Source organism: Melozone crissalis, unplaced genomic scaffold, assembly GCF_028551555.1.
Source record: "Melozone crissalis strain CALT ecotype California unplaced genomic scaffold, PUWL_Pcris_2 ptg000045l_1, whole genome shotgun sequence".
Taxonomy (NCBI): domain Eukaryota; kingdom Metazoa; phylum Chordata; class Aves; order Passeriformes; family Passerellidae; genus Melozone; species Melozone crissalis.
Genome location: NW_026535823.1, coordinates 22,237,382 through 22,263,491, shown reverse-complemented (window position 1 = coordinate 22,263,491; position 26,110 = coordinate 22,237,382). Strand labels below are relative to the sequence as shown.

The 26,110-nt window shown below is 54.0% G+C and overlaps 2 protein-coding genes across 5 annotated transcripts in view; one reads left to right on the top strand and one right to left on the bottom strand.

Annotated features, from left to right (window-relative positions):
* The first annotated feature begins 278 nt into the window (after positions 1 to 278).
* On the top strand, positions 279 to 3,171 carry HYI (hydroxypyruvate isomerase (putative)). The gene is made up of 8 exons (XM_054285569.1): positions 279 to 474; positions 551 to 662; positions 1,783 to 1,897; positions 2,044 to 2,122; positions 2,298 to 2,347; positions 2,521 to 2,590; positions 2,752 to 2,886; positions 3,077 to 3,171. Exons 1-8 carry the CDS (start codon positions 279 to 281, stop codon positions 3,163 to 3,165), a joined length of 846 nt encoding a protein of 281 aa, XP_054141544.1. The 3' UTR covers positions 3,166 to 3,171.
* Positions 3,172 to 4,366: 1,195 nt separating this feature from the next.
* The window catches only part of SZT2 (SZT2 subunit of KICSTOR complex), a 52,514-nt gene continuing 30,770 nt past the window's right edge, over positions 4,367 to 26,110 (bottom strand). The window contains exons 39-72 of one of the 4 annotated variants that reach the window (XM_054285565.1): positions 25,733 to 25,807; positions 25,435 to 25,573; positions 25,079 to 25,199; positions 24,709 to 24,838; positions 24,450 to 24,602; positions 24,231 to 24,333; positions 23,758 to 23,875; positions 23,417 to 23,528; positions 22,882 to 23,000; positions 22,251 to 22,415; positions 21,484 to 21,568; positions 19,044 to 19,232; positions 18,734 to 18,931; positions 18,226 to 18,395; positions 17,884 to 18,050; positions 17,372 to 17,469; positions 16,424 to 16,556; positions 16,186 to 16,313; positions 15,761 to 15,891; positions 15,389 to 15,571; positions 14,692 to 14,962; positions 14,414 to 14,493; positions 13,987 to 14,112; positions 12,066 to 12,271; positions 11,854 to 11,947; positions 10,448 to 10,528; positions 9,969 to 10,043; positions 8,885 to 9,098; positions 8,425 to 8,608; positions 8,004 to 8,126; positions 7,265 to 7,766; positions 6,829 to 6,945; positions 6,679 to 6,747; positions 4,367 to 4,523 (exon numbers count right to left, since the gene is read on the bottom strand). In XM_054285565.1, coding sequence (XP_054141540.1) covers positions 4,380 to 4,523; positions 6,679 to 6,747; positions 6,829 to 6,945; positions 7,265 to 7,766; positions 8,004 to 8,126; positions 8,425 to 8,608; positions 8,885 to 9,098; positions 9,969 to 10,043; positions 10,448 to 10,528; positions 11,854 to 11,947; positions 12,066 to 12,271; positions 13,987 to 14,112; positions 14,414 to 14,493; positions 14,692 to 14,962; positions 15,389 to 15,571; positions 15,761 to 15,891; positions 16,186 to 16,313; positions 16,424 to 16,556; positions 17,372 to 17,469; positions 17,884 to 18,050; positions 18,226 to 18,395; positions 18,734 to 18,931; positions 19,044 to 19,232; positions 21,484 to 21,568; positions 22,251 to 22,415; positions 22,882 to 23,000; positions 23,417 to 23,528; positions 23,758 to 23,875; positions 24,231 to 24,333; positions 24,450 to 24,602; positions 24,709 to 24,838; positions 25,079 to 25,199; positions 25,435 to 25,573; positions 25,733 to 25,807 — 5,003 coding nt within the window. In that variant the 3' untranslated portion in view covers positions 4,367 to 4,379. The remainder of the gene's footprint in view (positions 4,524 to 6,678; positions 6,748 to 6,828; positions 6,946 to 7,264; positions 7,767 to 8,003; positions 8,127 to 8,424; positions 8,609 to 8,884; positions 9,099 to 9,968; positions 10,044 to 10,447; positions 10,529 to 11,853; positions 11,948 to 12,065; positions 12,272 to 13,986; positions 14,113 to 14,413; positions 14,494 to 14,691; positions 14,963 to 15,388; positions 15,572 to 15,760; positions 15,892 to 16,185; positions 16,314 to 16,423; positions 16,557 to 17,371; positions 17,470 to 17,883; positions 18,051 to 18,225; positions 18,396 to 18,733; positions 18,932 to 19,043; positions 19,233 to 21,483; positions 21,569 to 22,250; positions 22,416 to 22,881; positions 23,001 to 23,416; positions 23,529 to 23,757; positions 23,876 to 24,230; positions 24,334 to 24,449; positions 24,603 to 24,708; positions 24,839 to 25,078; positions 25,200 to 25,434; positions 25,574 to 25,732; positions 25,808 to 26,110) is intronic. The other 3 variants (XM_054285566.1, XM_054285567.1, XM_054285568.1) reach the window with 3 other exon arrangements.

The following is a 26,110-nucleotide window of genomic DNA, read 5'->3' as shown; positions in this document are numbered from 1 at the left end:
CCAGAGCGGATTCCAGCGCCCCGCGCCCCCAGCACGGCCCTGTCCCGCAGGCCCTCGGGGCAGCCGGGAGCCCCACGCGCGTAACAGGCGGCGTGGGGCCGCTCACCCACGGCCGCGGGCATGTCCCGGAGCCCTCAGCGGCCGCAGGGCCGAACCCAACACTGCTCCCGCCGATGGGGGCTCGCTGCGCTCTGCGGGCGGGCCGGGGCAGCCCGGGCGGGACGCGGTGCCCGGAGTGGCCGCGGGAGCACCGCCCCGGCCCGCCCCGCCCCGCCGCCATGGCGCTGCGCTTCTCCGCCAACCTCTCATGGCTCTTCCCGGAGCTCCCGGCGCTGCCGGCGCGGCTGGAAGCGGCGGCGGCCGCCGGGTTCGGAGCGGTGGAGGCGGCTTGGCCGGCGGGCTGCCCGGCCGAGGAGCTGCGGGCGGCGGCGGAGCGGGCGCGGGTGCGGATCGAGCTCCTCAACACCCCCCCCGGTACGGCCGCGTCCCGCTGCTCCCCCCGTGCGTGGGCTAGCGAGGACCCTCCGCCGACCCTGCCGCTCTCTCCCAGGGGACCCGGAGGCGGGCGAGCTGGGGCTGGCGGCCGTGCCCGGGCGGCAGGCAGCCTTCCGGCAGGGCCTGGAGGCGGCCGTGCACTACGCCAGGGCTGTGGGCTGCCGCAGGTAGGTGCGAGGCGGGCCCCCCGCTCCGGCCGCGCCCCGGCCCCGCGGCTGTCGGGGGGTTCCTCTGCTGTACTCCTGCTCCAGCGCTGCGCCCGAGCAGAGCTGCCCTTTGCCCCGCGGTGCCCGCCGCCCCCGGGACACGGAGCCTTTCCTGCAGCATCTCCTGCTCGGCTGCGTCGGACGGAGCCAGCTCGGGGCAGACCCCGCTGTGCGCGGCCGCGGCCTCAGCGTGCTCGGACCTAGAGCTGCCAGGCACGAGCCTGACCCTGCCCTTCGCAGCAGAGGCTCTTGTTCCCACCTCCACACAACAGGCCCCAGGATAATCCTCCCTTTTTCCTCCTCAACTGCACGAATCGTTTCCACCAGGACACCACAACAGTTGCTTTGTTGAGGCCACGCTGACTCCAGCACAGCAGAGACACCGTAAAAGATGCAATTAGCCTGGCACAGCTCCCTTCAGCAAACCAACAGGGTCCTTTTATTCCTCTTATTTTGCACCATTCTTTCCTGTTGCAATTCAGTCCAAAGCCCTCTGGAGGGCATGGGCTAGGCACGCTAGAGGCTGCCCAGCACCATTTACACACTGGTTGCACATTGAAAAGGTTTTTATTTCTGCTGTGTGCCTTCCCCCCTGAAGATGGCCTGGTGCTTGAGCTCTTCAATGCAGGGCAGTCCAGCATGGGGCACTGTCCCCTCTCTGCTCACAGCCAGCAAGCAGTGACACCACACATGACACAGGCCCCTGGCAGAAGCAGCATGCCACTTGCCCAACATGCTGGTTTGGGGCCCTGCCAAGGAGCAAGAGTCCAAGAAAGTTCCAGAGTCAGGGCGAAAGAGCTGAAGGCAGTTAACAAAAGAGAGAAGAAGCAAGGTCTGTGTTTTGTCAGGCAAAAGGTTCAAAGTCAGCCCTCTGTGTATTGAGGTGGGATGGTGCATATTTGTGTCCTGGCTGGCAGCTCGCTGGCTGCTGTTGTGCCTCCTGGAGAAGAGAGGGTTCTTCTTACCCCCTTCTGTGTCTGCTCCCCCAGCCTGGCGCCCTTTTCCATCAGCAGAGGAAGGTGTACTAGATCAGGCCAGCTGCTCTCAGTTGCTGGCTGTGATAATCTTTCTGTGCCTGTAGGATTCATGTGATGGCTGGGCGGGTTCCCTTGGGCACAGACCGGGCTGCAGTGGCAGGTGAGATGGAAACCACCTTCATTGAGAATCTCAAATACACTGCTGACCTCCTGTCCCAGGTAAGTAGGGAATGGGTCCTCCTTTGTGTGTGCAGCTCTTAGGATACCCACGATGGGGAATATCCCACCAGCCTGGCACAGGAAAGTTATGCTTCCTGCTGCAGAGATGACAGGAGGCTCTGCAGGGTGACATTACTGTGTTACAGGAAGACATGATTGGACTGTTGGAGCCTATCAACAACCGCATCACTGACCCTCGCTACTATCTGAACACCCCACACCAAGGTAAGCCAGACAACAAGAGTGTCCTTCAGAGAAGGATCTCCAAAGTCTGAAAGGCAAGAGGTTGCCTCACAAGGAGGGAGATGCTGAAGGAGCACAGTTGATAAAGGGCGTACTGGGGCTTCTCTGCAAAGCTTCCACCCTGGAGGCAATGGTTTCTCATTTCTTGCCCCCTTAGCTGCTGCCATCCTGGAGAAAGTGGGACGCCCCAATCTGAAGCTGCAGCTGGTGAGTCAGCATTGAAGCTCTCTGTGAGAGAAACTTGCACAGGTCCACAAAGAGTTCTGGTGGCCATGGGCTTCTTACACCCTCTTGGGGACACTGGACAGGGACCATAGCACAGCTGTCCTTAACTGCTCAGCTGGCCAGCTGCACCCTCCATTTTACTCTCTCGCCCCCAGGATCTTTTTCACTGCCAGATCATGGATGGCAATTTGTCACGCAACCTGGAGACGTACTTCCCACTCATCGGTAACACTCTGCACCCAGACCACTGGGGAGTGGTCCTCCTACTCCAGGCTCTGCTGTAGCTGGCTGGGGGTGTGGGGCTGCTCTTGGGTCACCTTGTCTCATGCCAAAGAAGGCTGCAGGCAGGGCTGCCTTGGGCACGGCCTCTCCCCTTCCCTCCCTAGGTCACATCCAGATTGCACAGGTGCCAGGGCGGCACGAGCCCGATAGCCCTGGGGAGCTGAACTTCCCCTACATCTTCGAGCTCCTGGAGTCCCTCGGCTACACTGGCTACGTGGGGTGCGAGTATGCTCCAAAGGGTGAGTGGCCTGCAGGTCTAAGCACAGGCCAGGGCAGGGCCAAGCACAGGCCAGCTGGCTGGGTACTGTGCAAAGACAGGCAGGTCCTGGGGGGCACAGGTAGTGGGTGTCATCCCTACCTGGGGATGAGGGCTGTGTCCTGAACAGAAGCTGCTCCAGCTGCAGCAGGAGACCTTGTCTGTCACTGCAGGAGACACCCTGGAAGGTCTGGGCTGGCTGCGATCCTACTGGGAAAGCCGAGGGCTGCAGCACGGTGGGACCAGCAAGGCAGCCAAGTAAAACGAGAAAACCATGAGAATAAAAGACAAAGCAATGGCTTAACAGAGGAGCACGTGTCTTCTCTAGGACTAGGGGAGTGTGGTGGGTGGGATGATTTCCCAGAATGAAGTTAGGAGCATCTATGTCATTGCCCTTACCGAGGCTCTACTGGGCCAGCCCAAGCTCTTGGACCCTCATCTACACAAGTACCACCTGTAGCATCTTCAATTTAGTGATGGCCCAGGCACCACTGTAGGTGACTTCAGGTACACAGAAAACTTTAACTTCCAGGCTGCATAGGTTTCCAGGGAGAGGTTTAAGTCTCCCCAATAAGGGGAGCATTCCAGCTGGTGCCTGAAGTTGTGGAAAGAACACTTTGGACTTCCAGGTACTAAAGTTCTCATGGCTGTTGTCAGTGCCCAGCACTGACTCTGCAGCAGGGCTGCAAGTGAAGCAAGCAGTCCCCTCCCAGAACGTCTGATCCAAGGTAATAAATAGGCTGGGAGCTGCCTGCGCATGGATACTCAAGGCTGACTGCCTTGCTGCTCTTGCTCTGGAGCAAGTGTAAGATTTCAGAACAAACCCAACCTATAGCCACAGCTGCTCTGCATCCTCCACAGGTAGCTTTCCACAGCCTACAGCAACAGAGCAGGGATATGGTTCAGTTTATTTCACAGACAGATCAATGGCTCAAATGTACACCTCCATAAAACCTTCCTGTGATCCAGTTCACCCTTCCTGTCCCATTCATGCTCTCCCAAGGAAAGCAAAAGGCCAGAAGCAGTTGTTCCCACTGCCCAGTCAGGCAGCTCTGCACTCAGGAGTCTTTCCTCCTGAAACCAGAGCACTGTGCAGTGCTGCCCTGTGCAGAAGATGGTGCCGTGCATGCTCCTCAGTGCCTTCCCAGCAGGCAGAACTCACCTATGGTTGCCAAAGCCACATCCCTGAGAGTTGTTCTGCTTCAGCCAGGCTGCAGCAGCCAAGTTCCTGCCCTTGCTGTTTGGTTCAAGGCCATTCAGTATCAGGCCCACTGAAAACAGCACACAAGGGCCATACCAGCCAGTGAGGACATGCACATCCCCAGGCTCCTGGGCCAGCAGCCACAGGTGCCACTGGCAGTGCTGCCTGCAGTGCCCACACACAGGTTCCCCCAGAGAACTGCTCCTCCCCAGGTCACCATGGCACGGCCGTGCCGGGGTCGGAACAGGCGCTGCTCCAGGATGAGGGTGCCGGTGCTAGAGCAGGCCTGTCCACAGGTTGAAGCAGGCAGTGTTGATCACTGACTCCAGGTGATGGTATGTGGACACAAGCTGTGGCAGAGGGCTCTCGCTGTTCTGGGGCTGCACTGGGAACGGCTCCCGGAAAACCACAGTCAGGCTCTGCCAAGAGAGAGGAGAGGATCAGGGGACAGGATGCAGACAAGCACTGTGCAATCCCTAGCCCTGGTGTGTGGACAGTTTTTTGGCAGTGTTAGGCAAATAGTGGGAGAAGTCCCAAAATGTCAAAGGCACTACACTAGTGCCTCTTCCTGTGACAGAGCATGTTTGAGCCTACTTCCAATTTTTCTGCTGGAAATTCTGTGTAAGGACTTGCCCACTCTGTCCCAGCTCTCATGCATCTGCAGTTACACTAATCCTGGCAGCAGCCACAGGAGAGGAGGGGATCCTACTGCCTCCACAATAACAGGCGCTTCCAGGGAAATTAGAGGGAAATTTCTTCTTCTAAGGGAAAGAGTAGGAGTGCAACAAATGGGGAAGGGAAGGAGATTAAATGTAATAACCACAATCCTAAAAATAAATGCTGCCTGCTCCACTCTGACTAGTGACTACTGAAAAGGCAGGGCAAAGGCAGAGAGGAACAGGGAGCAGGCAGAGGTTGCAGGAGCTGAAGCAGAACAAAAACGTGACTCAGTGCACTCAGATCAGCGTCACGGAGGCAAGACCCAGGGACAGGATGTTCTCCAGAGTTGAAATGCAGCACATCCAGTAGCCAGGGTCCCTTACAAACTGGTAAAGCCAAGAGGAGAGCTGTGTAACTACAAAACAGCAAATGTACCACCATTAATTTAGGAGGAGAAAGGATGTTATTTGTGAGCCCAGCTCCAGCAGCATGCAAGGTTTCAGAGCAGACTGGGAGAGACAGAACCATGAGGGAATGAGGGAAATGCAGTCCAGTGTTACCAAAGTGATGTGCTAACACTAAAATTCACTTTGATAAGGCAATATTTCTAGACAAAGGAATCATGGTACATCTTATCTGAGATTCAGGACGGATTTGATGTGGTGTCACATGGGAAATTTAGGTAAGCTGAAAAGATAGGAATTAACTCAAAAATTATAAGATGAAAACATGGCAATGCTGAAAGGGGAAACGGAGAGAGGTTACAGATAGAGTTCCTTCAGGACAGGTTTTGGGAGTCACGTTGCCTAGTACTTTAACAAGTCTGGTACAAAGATGAGGAGTATGCTGATAAAATTTGAGGCACTAATACAAAAGACAATTGGGATAATGCAAAAAAAAAGCCCCAAAACCCTGAGAGAGTTTTGAGAGGCCACAAGAATGGGATGAATGCTAAGCACAAAACACAATGTTATGAAAACAAAGGACTTCTGTTACAAAATGAGAGTCACTGGGAGAGGGGATGGAGGTTCTGGGTTTATTATATCGATGACCACAAGGTGACACTATGATCATCAGGTGGCAGGAGGCACTGAGCAGCCTTTCAGCAAGCACCACCTCTCCTGTCTCCCCTACCTGCTTTTCAGATGGAGCATGATTTATTTTATACAGCATCAGTTACTCCGCAGTCTCTGCAGAAGCCTTATTGTGGACTGAAGCCTCTTGTAGATGCCCTGCTCTCATATGGAGCTGCATTCCCTGTGACCTATCCTGTACCCTGCCTGGAAGCACAACTGAAATCAAAGTATTTTTTCCCTCAAGTTCAGTGAAGACAAAGGCCCTTGCAGGTTTGCTAGGACCCTGACAGTGCAGGTCCCCTTCCTTTCTGCCCAGACAGGAGCAGCCCACAGCACTGGTGACCCCTCCCAGCCAGACTCAGTATGATCTGACTTTGGACTGAATACAGAAGGACTGCTTAGCCTGGATAGAGAGACAGCTGAGGAAATGATCCAAAAGCAATCCTGTGAAGGAAAAGAGGATCAAGTGTTCACTCTTTTCTAATACAAGAACAAAGGAACATCACATGGAAAGAACAGTAAGAGTTTCAAAAATAAGCCAAGGAACTTCACCTAGACTGCAGCTGCCTTACAGAGCTGCAAGTCAGAGGAAGTCAGAAATTAACCAAAGGAAATAAAGCTGTGGAGGGTGATTAAATACATGCAAAGGCCACTTCTAGCTCAAGATGGGCCTAAGCTATAGATTTTCAGATGCTGGGACAATATTTAGGAGAAGCATTACAAGCTTCTTGACCTGGTCGTGTTCTCATTCACACATGCCCTTGGCCACTGCTGGATCAATCTAGACAGATTCCTGGCCTGAACCCACATAGCTGTTGTTCTGTTCCCAAGGACTCACCGTTTTTCCTGAATGAGAATCAAGAAACACAAGAACAAAGCAATCTGTGAACTTCTGGTTGAGCACAACCTGTCAGGAGAGTCACAGAGCATGTTAGAAAGGACAAGGACACAGGGACAGGCTGCAGGTGGGCAATGGGCTGTGTCTTACCAGATACTGGGTGCCGGTTTCAGCATTGTGGAAGTGCCGACAGCTCTGGGGAAAGCGGCTCAACAGCACCTTGATGAGGCTCTGGTACCAGGAGACTGTCATGGTGAGGAAGCATTCCTGCAGGCATAGAAAAGGCCTGATCTTCAGCCTCCCTCTAGCTATGGCACCAGCAGCCATAATGCTACAACAGCTTTCAGACCCCAAATCAGATGCAACCTTCACAGCTCACTGAGGATGCTGACTGAGGGCTGTTCACTCTCTATAGGCAGGTCCATGCAGCCTCCCCCTTCCCCTGCCAGTTAGGAGCTGTGTTCCTGCCTCTACCTTCCCACCAAGCAGGAAGAGATGTGCATTGCAGGCCCCTTCACCTGGCACCCCACTCCATCCCCAGAGCAGAACAGCAGCTGCTGTGCTGTGCCCCATCCCTGCTGCTCACCAGCTGGGGGTCGACATCTGCGATGGATTTCCCGTGCACGGCATCAAGCAGCTCCTCCAGCTCCACCAGCGAGAGCTTGCCCAGCTTCAGCTTGTCAGAAGCCAGAGGCTCCAGAAGGAAGAGGCGCTTCCAGAGGTTGTCCCTGCGGCAGTGGCACTTGGCCAGCTGCACCATGCTGCTGAGCTGCTTCTGGGCTGAGGCCACCTCAGAGGCCAGCAGGGGGAAGAGCGGAGAGGTGTAGAAGAGCCCTGGCCCCAGTTTGACCTGCGTGCCCCCCGCATAGAACTCGCCGCTGTCCTCCACGCCCTGCCACAGCTCCCGCTCTGCCGACGGCTGCTGGCCCAGGCTCGGCTCTGGCTCCGCTGCTTCCCAGGCCGCCCGGCCCACCACGGGCTCCAGCACCTCCCGCTGCAGGCGCGGCAGCTTCTTGAAGCGGCGCATGTCGGCCGTGAGCCGCGGAAACAGCTCCCGCTGGCTCGTCATGATGACATAGAAACGCAACCTAGGAGCAAGGAGACACTGTGAGCTGGGGAAGGGCTGCTCCCCTCTCAGCTGCACTGCAAATGAACCACAGGCCCCTCTGTCCCCGTCAGAAACAATGCTTCTCTGCCCGGGTTCTCACAATGATCCTCCCCAGACACCACCAACTCTGCCTGTGCTATTCCAGACAGAACCAGTCCCTCCCAGAGCCCTCCTCCCCAGCCAGGAAGCTTTGCTGTCCCTGGCCCCCAGTGCTCACCGGAGCATGCGTCTCTCTGCCTCGCTCTGCTCCTCAAACGGTGCAGCACTGTGGCAAACCAGGAGGGACACATCGAAGTCATCGTGGTGACGCAGACCTTCAGAATCCTTGTAGGAGCCCGAGCTGGGATAAAAAAGCACATCAGTATGAAGGAAGCCTCACTTTGTTCTCTGATCACAACAGAACTGTCGGACACAGGGAATTCCACACAGCAGGAGTCCTTAGAAGTGCCATGGGAAATGTCAAATGCAGCTGCATACATACACACCACTATTGGCCATCTCAGAAGGACTGGCCAGAACTGCTGTCTGGCACTGTATAGAACAATCAGCTTTGCTGGCACCTTAGGGCAGTGTCCCCAGGACTGGCAGGTTGCCACCAATCTCCAGCAGCTCGAGGAACTTGCAGCAGATGCACTCACCTGTTCCAAATAGAGACCAGTGCATATTCATTCTGCTCTGTGCCTGGTGTTCCCTTCTTGCTGTCATTGCCCGTGGCCGGTCGGGCCATGCGCAGGGGTTTCATGTGGTAGGTGTTGGCGTGGTCAGCAATGTAGTTGTACAGCTGGTGTGCAGTGATCATGTTGGTGGGCAGGGCCAGCGTGCCTAGTGGAAAAATACATTGCTATCAGAGGAGACACTCTGTGCCTCTTACCTGGGCAGAGCAGTGTCCTCCCATCTACTCCAGGAGACAGAGCAACCAACCTGCCCCTTCCACAACAGGGCAACAAGGATCTTCCTTGGAGCTCAGACCCTCCCATCACCCTCACCCTGTCATCTCCCTGAATACTCCAAAGGTCAGGAAGGTTTATTTGTAAAGGACTTTTGCCAAGTTATGTGCTGGTGATCAATCCCAGACTGATCATATATTGACCTACATACCTTGGAAAACGTGATTACGGCCAAACTTGGGGATGTCAGAGTGATGGGCAATGAAATCCTCCAGGAAGCTGGTGAGATGGTAGCCTTGGCGCAGAGCCATGTGGGAGCCCAGCAGGTACTGGTGGACTATGCGCAGGTGGAAGTCGTAGCTGAACGAATGCACATGCATGAGGTCCCGCACCTTGTCACACTCCTCCGTGAAGAGCATAGACAGCTGTGGAGGGACACAGAGTCAAGGCAGGAGTGTTACCAGGCACCTCACACCCTCCTGCAAAGCCCTGCTGACAAGGCATGGCTCAGCCAGTGCAGCTGCCCCGGCACCAGAGCAGCCTCATAACACTGCCCCGTGCACGTGCAAGCTTTCCAGGAAAGAAAGGCTCAGCAAATCTGCAGACAAGATCCTGGAAGGCTCTAAGCTTAGGAGAGACACTCCTGGCATATCTAAGATCCAGCCTTGCTACAGAGCTCTCTTGGAAAGGACAGTATGGTCATGCATGCCTCCTGTCTCAGACAGCCTGGGGCTGTTCAGCCTCTACACAGACATACAGTGCCCTTGGGAACAGGCAGGAGACACCCTGACCCTACAAAGGGGAAGGGAGCAAGCAGCCCCAGAGTGTTGTAGAGCAAGGCACAGAGGTACAAAGGAGCCTTTCTGGAGCAGAAAGTAATATCCTCTAGCAAAGGGCAGGAATCATGTTCACAGATCCCTGTTCCCATTCCACTTCCTTCTTGTTCCAGGGGAAGCAGAGAGCCATGCACTGACTTTCCTTGGAGCAGGCATCTTTGCCAGAATTGCTCCTATTCCTCCCCAGTCTGCTCTGTCTGGCTCCCCAAGCTAGGACAAGAGTCATCCTCTTGCCAAACCTCCCACCCCCTTTTACTGCAATCCAGCCCTGCTCAAGCAGCGCCATGGAGGGCACGTGGCTGCAGAAGGCTCTGTGAGGCTCTGCTTCTCCATGAGGAGGGAGCAGAGGTCTCCAGAACTTGCTATGCCTGAAATGCCCACTATGTCCCAGAGATCACTCTTCCCCACGAAGCATCCCCTGCCCCTGAGGAGCAGCAGCTGTGCCTGCAGAGCCATTACCTGCGAGTTCACGGACTGGCCCATGGGGATGCGCGAGCACTCCAGCGCGTACTGCTTCACACAGAAATAACAGCCCTGGAGGAGAGAGCACGTGAGCACAGCACAGCCTTGGGCCCCTCCAGGGAAGGAGCACAGCCCCCACGCTTCACACCTGGCCTGGGGCCCAGACACTCTCACCCCACGTTCTGTCTCGCCTCTTGTCTGAACCAAGCCAGACCAGCCAACATGTGGCTGAGCACAGAGCACCCTAACTAGTGCTGAGCTCTTCATTATCATTCCTCCAGGCAACTCTTACTGCTCTGAGCCCTGCAGAATCATCTCCAGCTGATCCCAAGCTTGCAGGACCATGAAAGAAGCGGGCCAGGACAAATGAAGAATCACATGCCCCTGCTGCACTCCTCATCACTCCCTTTGTCACCTCTGAACATTGTCCCTGAAGATACCCTAGAGATCATATTTTGTTTCTTGTTATTTCTTACCTGGAAGGCCAACTCCATGAGCACAATCCCACCTGGAAGAGCTCTCTGTAGATGGTAGGTGGCAACAGCAGGGCTTGTGCTCTGGGAAGAGAAGGACAAAGCTGAAGAGGTTCTCTGGCTCACAGGGGTGTGAAGCTGCCACAATGTTCTGTGGCAGAGGTGGAAAAAGAGAGGCCTCATCAACTGAGCAATCTCACTGGAGAGAAGAGAGGAGATGGCAGAGCTGACAGTGAAAAGAATCCTAACAAACCTAATAAACAGCCTTTGAGAGAACACACCAGGCACATCAATCCCTTCACCTCCTGCTTGCTCAGGACAAGGTGTCTCTAGAGTATAGGACACTGAGCCAAGGAACAATAGTGTCCACGGAACCTCACTCCCTGCTGTGGTGTTCCCAGACCATTGTGCCTGCCTGATACAGCAGCAATCAGAGACATCCTGTCTCAATTCAGAGTTTAGCTGCCAGCAAATTCATTTGCTCCCTCTTAACTTGCTCAGCAGATTGCTCTCTTCTTGTTTTATCTACAAGGTGTTGTCTTACCCGCAGTCCTGCACCAAGATCAGCCAAAGGCAGATGCCAATAAAGTATCAGAAAAGGGTGAGTAAATGCTACATGCACCCATCATCCCAGGGTGATTCCACAAGCCATAGGTAGTTTCTACTTAGCTAGAGACTCCAGTGGATTCCTCTCCCAGGTACTCACTTATTCAGTCTTGTAAGCTCATGTTTACAAAACTCATGTGTTCACAAAACCTGCTGCTCAAAGAAACACTCTCCTTAGTTTTAAAACTGGCTCCAAATACTTTCATTTAATGGTCTTTAGGTGTTGTATTGAATAAGACAGGAAAGGGTCAATCCCTTTCCAGGTTAGCTGCAATATTGTAGAGCTCTGACTTGTTCCCCCCTAGCTGCCACTTCTTTATACATGAGGAACCTCAGCCTGCTCTCACAGTAGAGCCATTCCAGGCTTATCTTCTCCAACCTCTTTAACTTCTGCATTCATTTCACTCTAACTAAAGATCCTTCTGCCCTAGAGTTGCCCTTAAGCATAGATGCTGAAGGTTCTCTGACAGGTAATACTTCAGAATCTCACCCAAAAGCAGATCCTTGCCCTAGGTCATCCTATTCCTCTTTTGAGCAGCTCCAAGCTGTTACCAGTCTTTTGATTATTTGACCTGGTTCCACCCAATGCCAGGAAAGGGCTCTGAGGCCTGTAGGAGGACATGCAGGAGGGCAAAGAGATCTCATCACATTCAAACTCTCAAAGATGGTGCTGCTCTAGACATGCTTTCTCTGCCCTCCCACATCCTTTCTGCCTGAAACAACTTCAAAAGCCAACCAGAACTGGCCCACTCCTCAGCCTGACCTCCATCCCAGTTCTACTCTTGTAACAGAAATGCACTCACCTTTGGACTTCCCTCTGGTTTCGGCTTTGTGTAGGAAAAGGACCCTCTACCCTCCACTCCCATTGCTGCCAGAGCTCGGATCCGGCTTGTGCTACTGGAAATGAGAGCAGGGACAGCCTTGAGCAGGGAGCCAAGCCCTATTGTGTCAAACCAGGGCACAGCTCAGTGTGCTGGCTCTTCCCAAACACCAGGGCTCCCAGCACGGCACTGACCTGCGAGTGGTAGGTGACGGTGGCCGCACCTGGACCAGAATGAAGCCCATGCTCTGCAGGTACTGGATGTACTGCTGCAGGAAGGCATTGCACATCTCCTGCAGCCAGGGCTCCTCCTTCCCCTTGCAGGGCAGTGCATCTGCCGAGTCACAGCTGTGGCTGCGATCCCTCCCCGACGCTGTGGAGTCATTGGAGCGGTGCCGCTTCTGCAGGAGAAGGTAAATCCCTGAGGACAACTGCTGTGACTGGCCCCAGCAGGGGACACCAGGTACACTGGCTGAGCAAAAGGTAGATCTCTCTCTGCCAGAGAGCACTAACATCTGGTTGTCCAAGCACTGTCCCAGTGCATGCACCAAAATGCAAGATCCAAGATCTACCCAGCCATGCACTGACCTCAGAGCGCTGCAATAACCTGCAGGAACCTGCTGCTTCCCCCAGAACATCTGCCTCCCCCAGAACAGCTTCCACAAAGTGTTAGTGGCTCACAACTGGCTCATGCAAAGCTCAGAGCTTCAGCTCCTATTACCATGGTAAGAGTCCAATCCCCTTATGAATCCTGCTGACTTCTCAGGATTTCCTAGCAGTTCAGTAGCACTGAAAAGGAACAGTGTTTCCTTCTAAACACTCAGGTCTCCTTTTGATGTCTTGAATACTCCTTTTCTATGTGCTGAGAGAGACTAAGGTTTCTTTTTTTGATCTCTCTACTTTAAGCCTGCAGTTCTGTTACATGTTTCTATCTGGCTTTCTGCCTATCATCTGCTCCACCAACCACAAGAGATGTCTCTTTACCTGGCATCTCTCCAGTTACTCACTGACCTTCTCCAAGTCTCTCCAGTTCAGTGCCTTTGCCACAAGATGTTTGGTCTCACACTAACTGGCCAGATGAAGACATTAATACACAAGTATTTTAGAAATTTATTAGAATATTACCCATTACACTAACACCTCTTTCTGATGTACTCTAACCAGTGTCTGCTGCACCCAACTGTTCACAAATTGCAGAAACCACTGAGATGTGTGCTCTGTACAGGCTCTGCAGTGAGTGTACAATACAAGAGGATTCAAATTTCTCTCCACATTGTGCTATTTTACTGTGAACCAGGTCCCAGCTCCCACAAAAGCTCTTATTTCACAGGCTACTCAGGTGCCTTTTGAGTTCCTTGCATTCTTTTTCCAGATTCTGACCAATCTGAACAGCCCTCCAGCACTGCAAAGCCTGGCAACTGATACGTCCCAGCAAAAGACCTAGAGATACAGAAACCAATACAGCACCTTGAAACCTCTGCTGCAAGGCTCTTCAAATCCAATAACCAATTTCCCTTTTCCTCTGTTCCAAAAACAAAGTGAAGTTTTCATTCTGTGATGATACTTTCCCTTTCACCTGTGAGTGTTCAATTTCTGTAGCAACTTCTGCTTAAAGACTGTCAAAATCCTTTTGACATTCTGATAAATTACAACAGCCTGTTCTTTCCTTCTGACACACATACAGAGTGTGAACAGCCACTACAGGATCTGCACTGGTTAGTCTGTCAGGTTGCAACCTGCTCAGGATTCAGCTCGTTTGCCTTCAGTTGTTTTGGCTATTTGCTGGGTCCAGAAAAGGCTCACCAGGTCTGGCTGCTGAATGCATAAGGGAAGTTTTGCTTCCTTAACAGACCAGCACCAGACAGTGTCCTTGATGGCTTCTCCAGACTCAGCCCTGAATTCCCCGAGTAGAAAAGGAAATCAATCTTCTCCAGGGATAATGTAGCTGCAGGAGAAAAGCTTTGAGGACCCAAGGATTTTCTCAGTTTCCAACTTACAGCATTCAAATCCATCCTGTATTTTAGGAGTGAGGGCAGAGCAGCCCTGTCTTGGGAAAAGACAGCTCCTTTGTCCCTGTGCACAAAGCCTGACCCCACTGGAGCTTGCTGACACTCACCTTCCCCTCGACCTTGCCCAGCTGGTCAGTCTGGATTTGCTGCCTGAAGGCCGGGTCAAAGAGCAAGGGGGTGGCACAGTAGTGAACCAGGCGTGAGGATTGCTTCAGAGTCTCCAGGTCTGCCAGCTGCACGACATGAGAGGGGCACAGTTACAGCACACACCCCTCACCGAGGCTGGGAACAAGCTCTCCATGACACTGCAGTGCTGCTCACATGGAGATAACCAGGGCCAATCCTCTACTTTACAGCCTTTCCAGTGCTGGACAGTGAGGCCCCATGCCCAAAAGTTCAAGCAGAGACCACAGCTCCACTGCCTAGCACCACCCTCACCACACACCCTGCTCAGAGCTGCAGTGCTCCCCTTTGCTGGTGCCCCCAGTGTGCTGTAAGAAGGCCCAGCCCACCACCTGTCCAGGCTGCACTCACACTGATAGGCATGTTGGACTGAGCTGATCTCTGCTGCCAGGTGACAAAGAGGTTTTCAATCTTCATCTGTTTCTCCAGTTCTGAAGGAAAGAGAGCAGTCACAAGAGCATCAAGCCACAAGTATTGCTACTCTCCTTCACTCCCATCCTGAACAGGCCATAACCCATTCCCACAGAGAACTGTCCCCTGACAAAACTCTTGTTCTGCTCTGATCTCCTTTTCCAGAAGTGAGATTATTAGGCAGGCTCCCATGCTATCACCCCCCCTATCAGCTTTACCCTTCCTCTCCATGCTCTTGATTTCCAGGAACTGGGCCCCATGCCGAGCCACAGGGTCAAAAGGTCCCAGGTCAGGCCCATGGGATAAGCGCCTGATGGTGGTGACATCCCGCAGGGCTTCGTCGAAGGGCACCACGTCGGGGTGGAAGTGCAGGGGCGGGAGGCTGCGGGCAGAGCTGCCCAGCCGGCCTTGCTCCTTGCTGGGTGGGGGACACGGGCTCCGGATCAGCGCATCCACCTCCAAAGTGGAGTTCAGGAAAGGATTTGGCTCCTAAGCAAACAGACACAGCCATGAAAGCCTCCTTGCTGCCAGCCCTGGAGCAAGAACCCCCAGAGTAAATCCAATTCTGGCCATCTGCTGAGATCTGTGTTAGCCTTTTCACTACCAGCTCCAAAAAGAGCACATCTGGGCCCACCATGACTCTAATGTGAAGTGGGGAGCCCATTCCTCAGCCTCCACTCTAAGTAATTCAGTCACCAATAAGTGCTGCCAGCAGAAGGACCTGGCTTCTCTTATCACCTGTCTCCAAAAGCAGGGCAACAGTTTGGCTGGAAATGGTCAAGTTGGACATGTGAATGTCTGGGGATGCCCTGCCAATCAAGACACAAAAGGTGCTTGCAAGCTTCCTCAGACCCCCAGACTGCCCAGGCCCTTCCTGAAGAAGAAAGGACTGCCCTGCCTGGAGTGGTGCCCTACCTGCTTGCTGTCCTCATGCCAGGGCGTGTCCATGAAGCAGTGGTGGTGGAAGAGTCCCAGCTTTTGGCTGATCAGGCAGTGCACGATGTGGGACCGGGCATTCTGCCACTGCAGCAGGCGTGTCAGGGAGCAGTTCAAGTTGGCCCCCAGGTCTGGGGACCAGTTGTACGTGTAGAGGGTCAGCTGGAGAGAGAGGAAGGGGAGGAAGACTTAAGGACATGCTCAGAGAGAGCCTGCATGGTGGCTCAGACTGCCCCAGGTGCTCTGGTGGTACTTGCTGCAGCTGCAGCCAGTTTCAGATGACAGGCTGGAACAGGGAGAATGGCAAGAGCTCAGTTACAGTCCCCTGTTACCAGCCACAGCCATTATTACCTTTTTGTCAATGATCTCCATGAAGAGGAACCTTTGTCGGGGCACCAGGTCTCGACCAACAAGGCTGGGATCAGAGCCTCTCTCTGCTGAGCTGAATTCCATGGCCTCAAAGCGCTGGAGCCCTTTGTGAACTGGAAGAAGCCACAATTATGACCCTTGGTACTGGTTCATCCCATACTTTTATGTCCCACCATGCTATTAAGATGTCATCACAGGATGTTTTGCTATAGTACTGCTCAGCTCATCTTGAAATAAACTGTCACAAGCACATTCAAGAGTACGGTCTCAGAGGGCAAAACCAGACAACCCAGTGCCCACCTCTGGGCACAAGCAGTCTGTCCCAGTAAGGAGGGGACCCCTGTTCATTGATGTCCTCCCCCCAAAAGACCCCAGCACAGTCCCAGGGACCACAGCCAGGCACTCACCCTGTTCTGTGCTGCAACGCCACTGCTGGAAGTTGCGTCCCAGCAGGATGAAGTGTCTGATGACTCCAGGGCAAGCGCTGGTATTCTGACCAGACTTGTAGGGCAGGAAGGCAGTGCCCCGATGGTAGCTGCAAAGAAAAGCCCCAGAGGTGGCTGCCAAGTAGAGCTGTGGCAGTAGAAGTACAGCTGATCAACACCTGCTGGTGCTAAACAGCCACCTATGAATTGCATAACTCACCAGATCTGCTCAAACACTTTGACAGAGGTGTCACTTGCCAGGGCAGTGACCAGGTTCACCACTTCCACTAGGATGGAGGACAGGAGGAAACGAGAAACCATCTCCAAGGAGCACTGCTGCACTGACGGGCACCCTGCAGGAAGATGTACTGTAGGACAAGTGCCAAGCTGCCCCAGAGCCACATCCTGTCCACATGAGCAGTGGAGAGGGCAAAGGGCCTGAGGCAGGCAGAGCTGGAGAACAAGAACCTTACATGGACGAGAAGATGAAGCCTGAACTAACCCCTGGTTTCAGGTTCTGGCCCAAAGTGGGACCTGGACCAAACACCCTGTATGCTCCGAGCACAGCACTTTATTCCCCCACTTATTACTTGTTCCCTGACTTACTCCACATCAGAGGAAGAGGAGAGCTCTACTTTGCCAGCAGAAGTGTGAGAGGATGAACAAACACCAAAGTGAAAGGCAACCAGATAGTAGCAACATGGCAGCCATACAACCCCAAATCCCTGCAATCCTCTCCCTCCCTGCCTGCAAGAGGGTCTCCCATGAAACTTCACAGTCCCAGAGCATGTTGCAGAGGCTCAGATACTCCATCCCTGCTACACCTGGGAGCTCAAGCACTACCACAGCCGGTTGCTGGAGTCCAGGTCTCTCCAAAGCAGCTGCAGGCAAGTTCAGCAAGCCCTGGACTAAGAGTACAGCAGACATAACCCAGGCCTTAGAATTCTTGTTCTGATGCACAGGCACATGCCAGGCCTCCTGCAACAGCTTTCTAATGCTGATGCTGGCCCTGAGACCAATGTGACTCTGGGGAGGTTTGGGGAGAGACAGGGTGTGTAACTAGGATCAGCAAGGAATGAAGATGGATGCTGCCAGAAGAGGACTTGTCCTGAGAGCTCTGGGTAGAAAGGCCCACTCCCAGCCCATCTGGAGGAGCTGAAACACATACCCAGGTGGTTCATGAATGCCATCCACTGCTGGCAGGTTTGATTGAAGAGTGGGTGCATGGTACCTACATCTCCTTCTTCCAACTGGCAGGCCCGGCGCCTGAGGAGAGGGAACGGAAGCACAGTTACACTACATCAGCCATCTGTAGTGAAGGTAGAAAAGTGCAACAGTCCCCTCACAGCTCCAGAGCAGAGCCCTGGCAGCCTCCTTTTTGGGTTGACACAATCCTTGAGCTGGGTCACTCTTGGTCAGTAGCCATGAGTGTCAGGTGTTGCACAGGGCCCCACAGTGCAGAGAAGGGATCTCTGGCAGGGAGAAACAGCTGTGCTCCCAGCAACACTCCAGCAGTAAGGGATAAGGCTTTGTGTGTGGAAAGCAGCTTTCCTAAACTGCAGTGTAATGGAGAAACTACAAGGAAAAGGAGTGTGGTCCAGAGGCCATCAGGATGCAGAGCAATGTACAACAGACTGGGGGAACAGCATCCTGGCTGTCCAGCCTGCAGGCTGTGCTTGCCTCTGTGCCTGTTCCAGTTCAGCTGTGGCTGTGGCCCGATCCTGGCTCAGGTGCTGCTTCACATTCTCTGTCTTGTGCCGCCGCCTGGTGCGAGCCTCCTCTGGCCTCTCCAGCACAATGTCGTCAGTAGTCTTGGGGCTGCCCAGCTCTGAGGACTCTGTCTTGCTCTAGGAGAGGAAGGGATAAGTTAAAGTAATCATTATATACATACACAGCCCAGTCAGTGCCCTGATCTCAAAGTCCCTGCTGCAAGCCTGGCTTCCCACTCCCAGCCAGATGCCTACTGTCCATTCCTCTGACACTATGAGGACGTTATAGGTCCTGTTCCTTCAGCCACATTACCAGCATGTCCCAGAAGCTGCGGCGTCCCAGCTTGTTTGTGGGTGTCACTGGCTCTCCAGAGCCTGGTGAAGGTGCAGAGGTGAAGTGCAGGGGTGGAGGACAGCTTCTGCCAGGCCCCCCACTGGCCAGGGCCAAGCCCTTGGTCTCTGACATGGTCCTCCTTAGGCCTCCTGGGGAGACAAAGCAAATCAAACTCTGCAGAGCCTCCCCCTGCAAAGCTGCTGGGTACCCCATTGTGTCTGGCCAGAGCCTGGCTGGAGAGAAGGGAAAGAGCCATCAGTGACATCCAGTAAAGTGGATTCAGTCTCAGGGAACAGACAGACCCTTAAATATCTCTCCAACACCAATGTCTATGATGCTTCTTCCCCAAGACACCACAGGGGAGAGCAGCTTTCTCCCTCCTTGCCCACCCAACCAGATTCCCCAGCACAGCCAAGCTCCTGCAGGCCAGGCAGGAGGAGCAGGGCTGGGTGAAGGCCCAAGGTGGCCATCCTGGCCAGGCTCTCACCCGCAGAGCTCAGGTCCTCCAGGTCAGCAGCACTGAGGGGGCAGGCGGCTTCCACGCAGAGCGGGGCCGGCAGCACGAGGAACTCCATGACGGCGTCACAGAGCGCGTGGCGCAGGGCCCCGCGCAGCTTCTCCGACAGCTGCAGCAGGCTGATGTTGCCCTTCTCCCAGATATCCAGGCGCACCCGCACGCAAGGCTCTGTGGGGACAGGGGAGCTCTGCTGGCTCTTCAGTCCTGCCTTCCCAGCCCCTGAGGTGCCCCAGGGGACGTGCAGGCTGTGGGCAATGGCGGCTGCTGGCCAGCTCCTCACCTGAAGGCAGCGGCTCAGCCCCAGGCTGGTGCCTGCTGACGGCTGTGAGGCTCTCAAAGTCGCTCTCCTGCAGCAGGCCCGCAATGGGAGAGGAGCAAGGCAGCTTCAGAGGGTCAGGCCTCTCCCCGTGGGGCAGCAAGGTGGGGCTGCCATGCTCATCCACGAATGTCAGCGCAATGCACGCGATTCCTGCGGGGCAGAACCCGAGACAGCCTCCATCAACACCCACCAAGTACAGCCCCACATGCCTGCCTGCACCTTGCCAGCTGAGACCATCATGTCACCACTTGAGTTGAGTGTCACAGGCAGGGCCCACAGGAGGGGAGGCAGCCAGGGGAGCAGAGGCTAGCTGTGCCTGTGGGGAGCCAGGGTAAGAAGCATGTTTGGCACAGGGTGTCCCTGTCATTCCAAGAATCTCTCTCCTGTTGAGTCACAGCAGATTTCACCTTGCCCTGCAGGAGCTTCCTGGGTTGTCCAGCATCACATGCAAGAGGAAAGTATCTCCATTTGCACCAGGAGAGCCTTTATGCAGATTGATCCAGGATGGGGCTCACCATTCCTGTCCTCTTAAGGGACAGAGTTCAGGGCCCAGATACTCTTCATCATCCCCCTCCAGGCTGTGAGGGATGTATAGTCCCTGCAGATAGGACACCTTGTTGCAGATTACACTCACAGCCCCCTCCTCACTGTACACCTGAACAGGATCAAGTGCCTTCTCCATGCACTCCAGGCAGGACTGGGGATAAGGCAGGCCCACACCCAGGACTAGCCTGGAGTCACTGCAGGTAAAAGTTCAGTCCCTGCCTGTTGGCTCAGCAGCACAAACCACCCAGTGCCCATCATTCCCTGTGAAGCATAAGCTCTGCAGCAACCTTTCCTCCAAGGCATAGCAGACACAAGGGAGAACGCACTGGGATCAGAGAGATGCTCACAAAGGAGAGAGGTTCAAATCAGAGGGCAGCTCATGTGCATCCACACTGAGGAAAGGAAACTACACCTATGAGCAACCCCCACAGAGCCTCTTGCTGCAGCAGGGCAGCTCTGCAGGATATGGGTGTCAATACAGAGCAGGAAATCTGCCCCACATGACAGTGAATTTGAGCTCTACCAACCAGACTTGCTTTCTTTAAGCAGTAAAGGGCACAAACTCCTCAACACTCTGCCTTGGCAGTTGGCCCTAGGCCCACCAAAATGGCTGAATGATCATGTAGTAATTATAGACCATTCCCCTTTTCTTCTCCTGGATAAATTCCCACACTCAGCCTCTTCAGCCTCTGGCACATTTCCCTATTACATCCATTTTTGTATCTCTGCTCTGCTTCAGTGAGGTACATCAGCAGGAGCTGCCAAGGGTCTTACTGCCTGCTGCACTGGAGGTGGGGTGCTGAATTGTTATCTCCCATCTGTGGGGGACTCTGAGCCACCTCTGACCCAGGCTCACTGGATTACAAAGCACACATCTAATAGTGCCTGGCCACTCCAGCCCTTTGCTAAGCAAGGGAACACCCCACACCAGGACACAGCCACTGGGAGAGTGAGGATGCTACACCCTGGAGCATCAATGACATTTGAAACATCAGGACTCCCATTTTCCTCAGGGAAGAGATGCCTGTTTGGACCTGTGGGAAAAAAGATGCAGGACTTTGGAGTTCACTGCTTGCAAGCTGGGAATCACTGAGCTGCCACCTCAAGGCAACAGGTTCTGTTTGCTCCTTTATCCAGCCAGCAAGAAACAGGGCTCAGCTAAATAGACATACACACACAAACACACAGAGGAGTCAGAGCTGAAGCCACAACACAAGGAGAACAAAAACAGCTGGGACCAGAGAGCTGCATGGGAAAAGGAGATGGAGTAACACTTGGAGCCAGGGGTGCTACCTTGGAAGTGAGAGAGTGGAAAGAGGTGCTGCACAAGGTCCGACATGGTACCTACACAACAGAAGAACATTCAAACAGTGCACGAGGGGCACAAGTTACACAATGGCCAGGTGACAGACCACACGGCCTGGACAAAACATGATGTGACAACCTGCTGCAGGGTGGGCCCTACCAATCCCCTCTCCAGCAGTCTAGAGAAAAAACAAGGACATTGCCCACACACACCCAGATTTCCCTCTGCAGCAAGGCTTCTGCCACAACTGCTCCCACCTCCAGCCCCATGGAGCCTCTGTGCCCCACACTGAGGTCTGGCTGTGTCTAGAGCTGCTTCCTGCAGCAACAGGTCAAGCTTAGCAAGTTGCTTTGTGAGAGGCCTTACTTTGCTCTGCCACACGTGCAGAGGTGTGCAGCGCCTCAGGCACCTTACCTTACCCACCTTGCAGCCATGGAGGAACACACTCCCCCAGCACTGACCCTCCTCAATCACTCATAGCTCTCCAGCATGGAAACACCTCCCAGCACACACCCCCATACCCTGTTTCAGAAGAACTGAGTACAATACCTTTTCCACCAGTGCCTTGGCCACCTGGCTTGTTGTACAAATAGAGATCCTGGTCAGGGATGCTGCCGTTGTGGTTGAAGTAGTGCTAAGGAGAACAAGGAAGAATACTGACAAAGATTAGAGAACTTGCCTTAAACGGAAAGAGGCTTGTGCACAAGCAGATTCCCAAACGCTAAGAAGAACAAGGAAGAATACTGACAAAGATTAGAGAACTTGCCTTAAATGGAAAGAGGCTTGTAGAGCTCATTCTCAAACCCATAGAATCAAATCCAGATCTACTCAAAACACTTGCCAACACAGGGTTCACCACTACTGGGGTGAAGGAACCCCTTACAGTTCATACAGAGTTATGTGGCACTATGTATCTGTCTTTACTACCCTCTGTCTTTACTATGGCCCTGCTAAGGAGTGGGTAGCAGCTCCCAAATTTTTATTAATCCTGATGTTTCAGTCCTTAGATCTGAGGGAGCCATGCAAGGAGCCAGGTTCAGCTTTGAAAGGGGGTCATCTCCCATGCTCCTGGGAGATGACTGTGGGCATGAGTTTTGTAGTTGCTGCTTTTTGTCCTGTCATGCCAGCATGGCCTGTCTGGGTTCATCAGGATGTGCCGTCCTGTAAAAACTCCCCCAGGCCTCAGGAGTTAGTGTCAGTTTCTCCCCAACCCTCCATGGCAGAGCTGGCAACATGGTGTCTGAGCTGCCCCAACAAACACCCCCAGCAGCAGCTGAAAGTGGGCAGACTGCTGTCCCAGCCCCAGCCCTGCTCACCTTGAAGTGGTGCTCCACGTTGCTGTCAGTGTACTTGGGGGTGTGCAGGAAGATGAGCAGGTTCTGGCGCAGGTAATGGGCCACGGCGTGCAGCCAGGGCGCGGCCGAGGGCGGCAGCGAGAACTGCAGGACCTCGGTGGGCGGCATCCCGGGGGGCTGGATAAACTGCACACAGGAGCCTTTAAAACCCAGCTGGGACTAGCAGCCTGCCCTGGGGCTCTAATACTGATAAAAATGATGTCAGTTGGCTCTGCAAAGGGAGAAGTGTGATGGGCAGAACTCTAGGCAGTGCCCTGAGACAGATCATAGAATATCCTGATTAGATGGGACCACAAGGATCATCAAAGTCCAATTCCTGGCCCTGCCCAGGACAGCCCCAAGATGCAGGCAGACATTCATTCCAAGGTGTGGGAAGGAGGGCACAGTCCTGCCGCGCTACAAACCCAGCAGAGGGAATCTCCCAGCTACCCTGGCACCCACACAGTATATCCCTCAGTGAATGCTAGCCTGACCAAGCACTGGAGCAGGGAACAGGATGTAGCAATCTGCCCCTGGGGCAGGAGCAGCTGAGACAGGTGAAAATCTAGGACAGTGCTCTGGGATGAAGAGAGCAGATTAGGCAGTGAGGTACCTCCACATCTGCTGGGGTCAGCTTGCAGTTCCGCACCAGCATGACAGTGATGATGTCCAGGGTGGCCTCATCCAGGCGTCTGCGCAGCACCTTCACCAGCTCATCTGTGATCTCAGGCCCTGACAGGGGAGCACAGGTAACAGCAGCTTTTTCACCCCATCCAGTAACAATGACTACAGCCACCTCTCCCTCCCTGTTTATGATGTACCATCCTCACACACTTCCCACAGGGAACATGACTTTCCCCACCATCAGTTACTTCAGACGTCTTTTTCTATGGAGTTATAATCACAGAAGACTGGTGGTGCAGTAGGCAAAGACAAATGCACTCCTGCACAGGATCTGCAGGAGGCTTCACTGTAGACTATGGATCCTTTCCTTATATTTACACCCACACAGAAGAGAGAGCAGCTCTGGGCTAAGGAAGAGCTATTTGCCCAGGAGTGAGATTCCTCTCTTCGAGCAAAGAGGGCAGCGTGCAGAGCTTTGTTCCTCTGCTTTACATCAGCACAGTTCTGCTGTCAGATGCTCATACCTGCTGGGGCAACACCATGGACCATCAGCTGGATGTGTCTGTCTATCTGTCCCACAGGGCGGGCAGAGTCCACACTACGGCAAGAGGCAGTGTCCAGAGAGGAACGAGAACCCTGGAGAAACAAAAGCAGCCATGTGGAAGTAGTTTCATATGAATTCTAGATCCATCATTGTCCCAGGCTGCCAGCAGGGTCAGGCAGATGCCATCCACTGCTGCCCACTCCACACATCTCTAGTGTAAGTTTTACCCCACATAAAATCCAGGTTGCTGGAACTACTGAGCTGCCTCCACTCCTGTGACCATGAGCACCCACATCCAGTGACAGAGAGCAGCAGACTCACCATGAGATCCTCAGTGTAAATGGGCTCCTGGCTGCGTGTCAGTGCCAGCGAACGAGATGATGCACTCAGGCTGCTCTCTGCTTCCCACACCTTCCCACTGTGGGTGGTTTCAGTCAGCCTGAATACAGAAAGACATGTCAGCCTTCATTCCCAAAGATGACAACATCGTACATCCACAGAAGATCCACATCTTCCTTGCTCTCCCCTGTACACTTTGTGGGGACTAGTCCTTAGAATATGGAGTTTGTGGAGAAATTGCTCTCTGGCCCCCTCAAAAAAGCCATCATTTTTCCTCCTATGTAAAGGCTAAGCACAAGGAGAGCAGGATGGGTCTTGCTTGATGTGACCGACTCCTCAGAAATCAGATATTTGCTGCTTTGGTCCCTGAGGCTGGGCAGACACTTTCTGTCCCAAGGAGCTCTCAGTCTGTGTAACACACATAGCAAGGCCAACAAGTCAGGCTGGCTTCTTACCGGAGGTAGAAAACAGATTTAGTGGCACGTTCCTGGTAGACAAACATATTCTTCCTGTTCACCACAGAGAAGGCGTTGAGCACGGAGCGAAGAGCCTGGATAGCTGTGGGCAATGTGGGACATTAGCTATCCCACACACCCTGCTCTGGAGTGCCAATCCAGCCAGCAGCTGGACTCCTGACACGCCACAGGGGAGAGAGGAGCCTGGGCTGTACGCACCTCGTGAGACACCCATGTTGGGGCCCATCTTGAGGCGTGAGTGCACGTGGATGAGTGTGCTCCACACCACCCCACAGGCAAAGTGCCCTGGCATGAACTGCATGGTGGCAGCCAGGTAGTCCCGGGGCTGGTAGCTCTCCTCTACAGAGTAATCTGTAAAGAACACAGGACACAGCTGGGGCCACAGCATGGAAGCTAACATCTTCTTAGGCATCTCTGTAGCACTACAGCTGAGGCATGGCTAAGGGAATATCCATACCATCCGTGGGCATCACACGCTGCCTGTATGAAGTATAGGGTGTTTCACTCTTCCAGATGTCCTCCTCACTTTCTGCCACCAGTAATGAGTTGCATATGTGGCTGTCATGCAGGTCCTGCAGCAGCAAGCGCTGCAAAGGATGAGGAAAGATTGGTTCTGTTGCTTGCACAGCCACGGAAGACAGCAAGAAGTGTTTAGGGACAAACTGAGTCCCTTTTCCTGTGACCCCCCCAAGCTGGGACTCCACCAGCTGAACTGGCTCCCCAGGCCCTCTGAGCTAAGCCCAGACTAGACAACCTCCAGAGGTCCCTTCTGATCTAAACCATCTAATCACTGGCAGGTCTGTTAGTGCCCTCTTAAGATCTATTACCTGATTGACAACCCTGCAGATTTCACTGATCTTCTTCACCACCACCTGGTTGAGACTCTGGCACTCCCCTGGCTGCTCCTCTTCTGTCTCTGCTGATTCTGCCTTCTCCACACTCAGGCTGCTTTATGAATAAAGGGAGGATGGGGTCAGTAGGGCACCTGGACAGCACCCATCACTGGGTGCTGGGAGCAGGAACACAGTGTGAAAAGATGGCAATTTTCCCCTTATAGAGCACCAGTCAAGTCCTGCAACTTCCCACCCACACTGGGCAAGGAGGAGATTGTATCCAGAGATGAGTGAGTGGCAACAAGGTCACAGTGCAGAGAGGCAGTGGTCAGACAGGGGAGCCTCCTTACCGTGTATGGTAGTAGACCTCCACTCGGTCCTGATGGATTTTTATGATGAGCCAGAAATCTGGCATAAGGGGACACCTGGGTTCCTGGTCACTCATTAACGCCTCCTCATACTCCGAGTCACTGCTTCCCCCATCATAACCTGCAATGCAGCCTCACTTCAGCCCTAGGCCTGGCAAAACACCTCCTCCCTGGGCAGGGCAGCCACTCACAAACCCTGCCCTCAGGGCTCACCCCAGCCCAGGCACACAGACACCTCCTGTGTGTCACTGTCAGTGCCCCCCTGCCCTGGCAGGCTCACCCAGATGGTCGGAGTCCATGCTGCCCTGGCTCGACACGAGGCTCTGCACACGGCTGGGACGCTGCCTGCTGGAGCCTGCAAAGAGAAGAGGGGTTTGGCCATGAAAGTACTTGCTAAGCCCCATCACATGCCCCATCTGCTGGAGAAACATCATGCCACAGGACACGCAGGCTGTGCTGGCCATGGGGAGGCAGTGCTGGGGAATGGGGCTCTCACAGCCACTCTGAAGCCACCAGGAATATCAGTCATGTCATCAGGGATATCAGTGCAGCAGCACAGCATCCTGGGTACTGTTAAGCACTGAATTGCCAGCACCCTGGCAAGGAAGAGACCAAAGTCCTGGTACTAATCGAGGTATTTAGGGACAGAACCAGGAGT

Bases quoted from the DNA above. Each gene is read 5' to 3' on its own strand.
- HYI (XM_054285569.1), top strand. From the start codon at position 279: ATGGCGCTGCGCTTCTCCGCCAACCTCTCATGGCTCTTCCCGGAGCTC. The intron at 1,898-2,043 runs GTAAGTAGGGAA...ACTGTGTTACAG, and splicing joins CTGCTGACCTCCTGTCCCAG to GAAGACATGATTGGACTGTT. The intron at 2,887-3,076 runs GTGAGTGGCCTG...CTGTCACTGCAG, and splicing joins GTGCGAGTATGCTCCAAAGG to GAGACACCCTGGAAGGTCTG.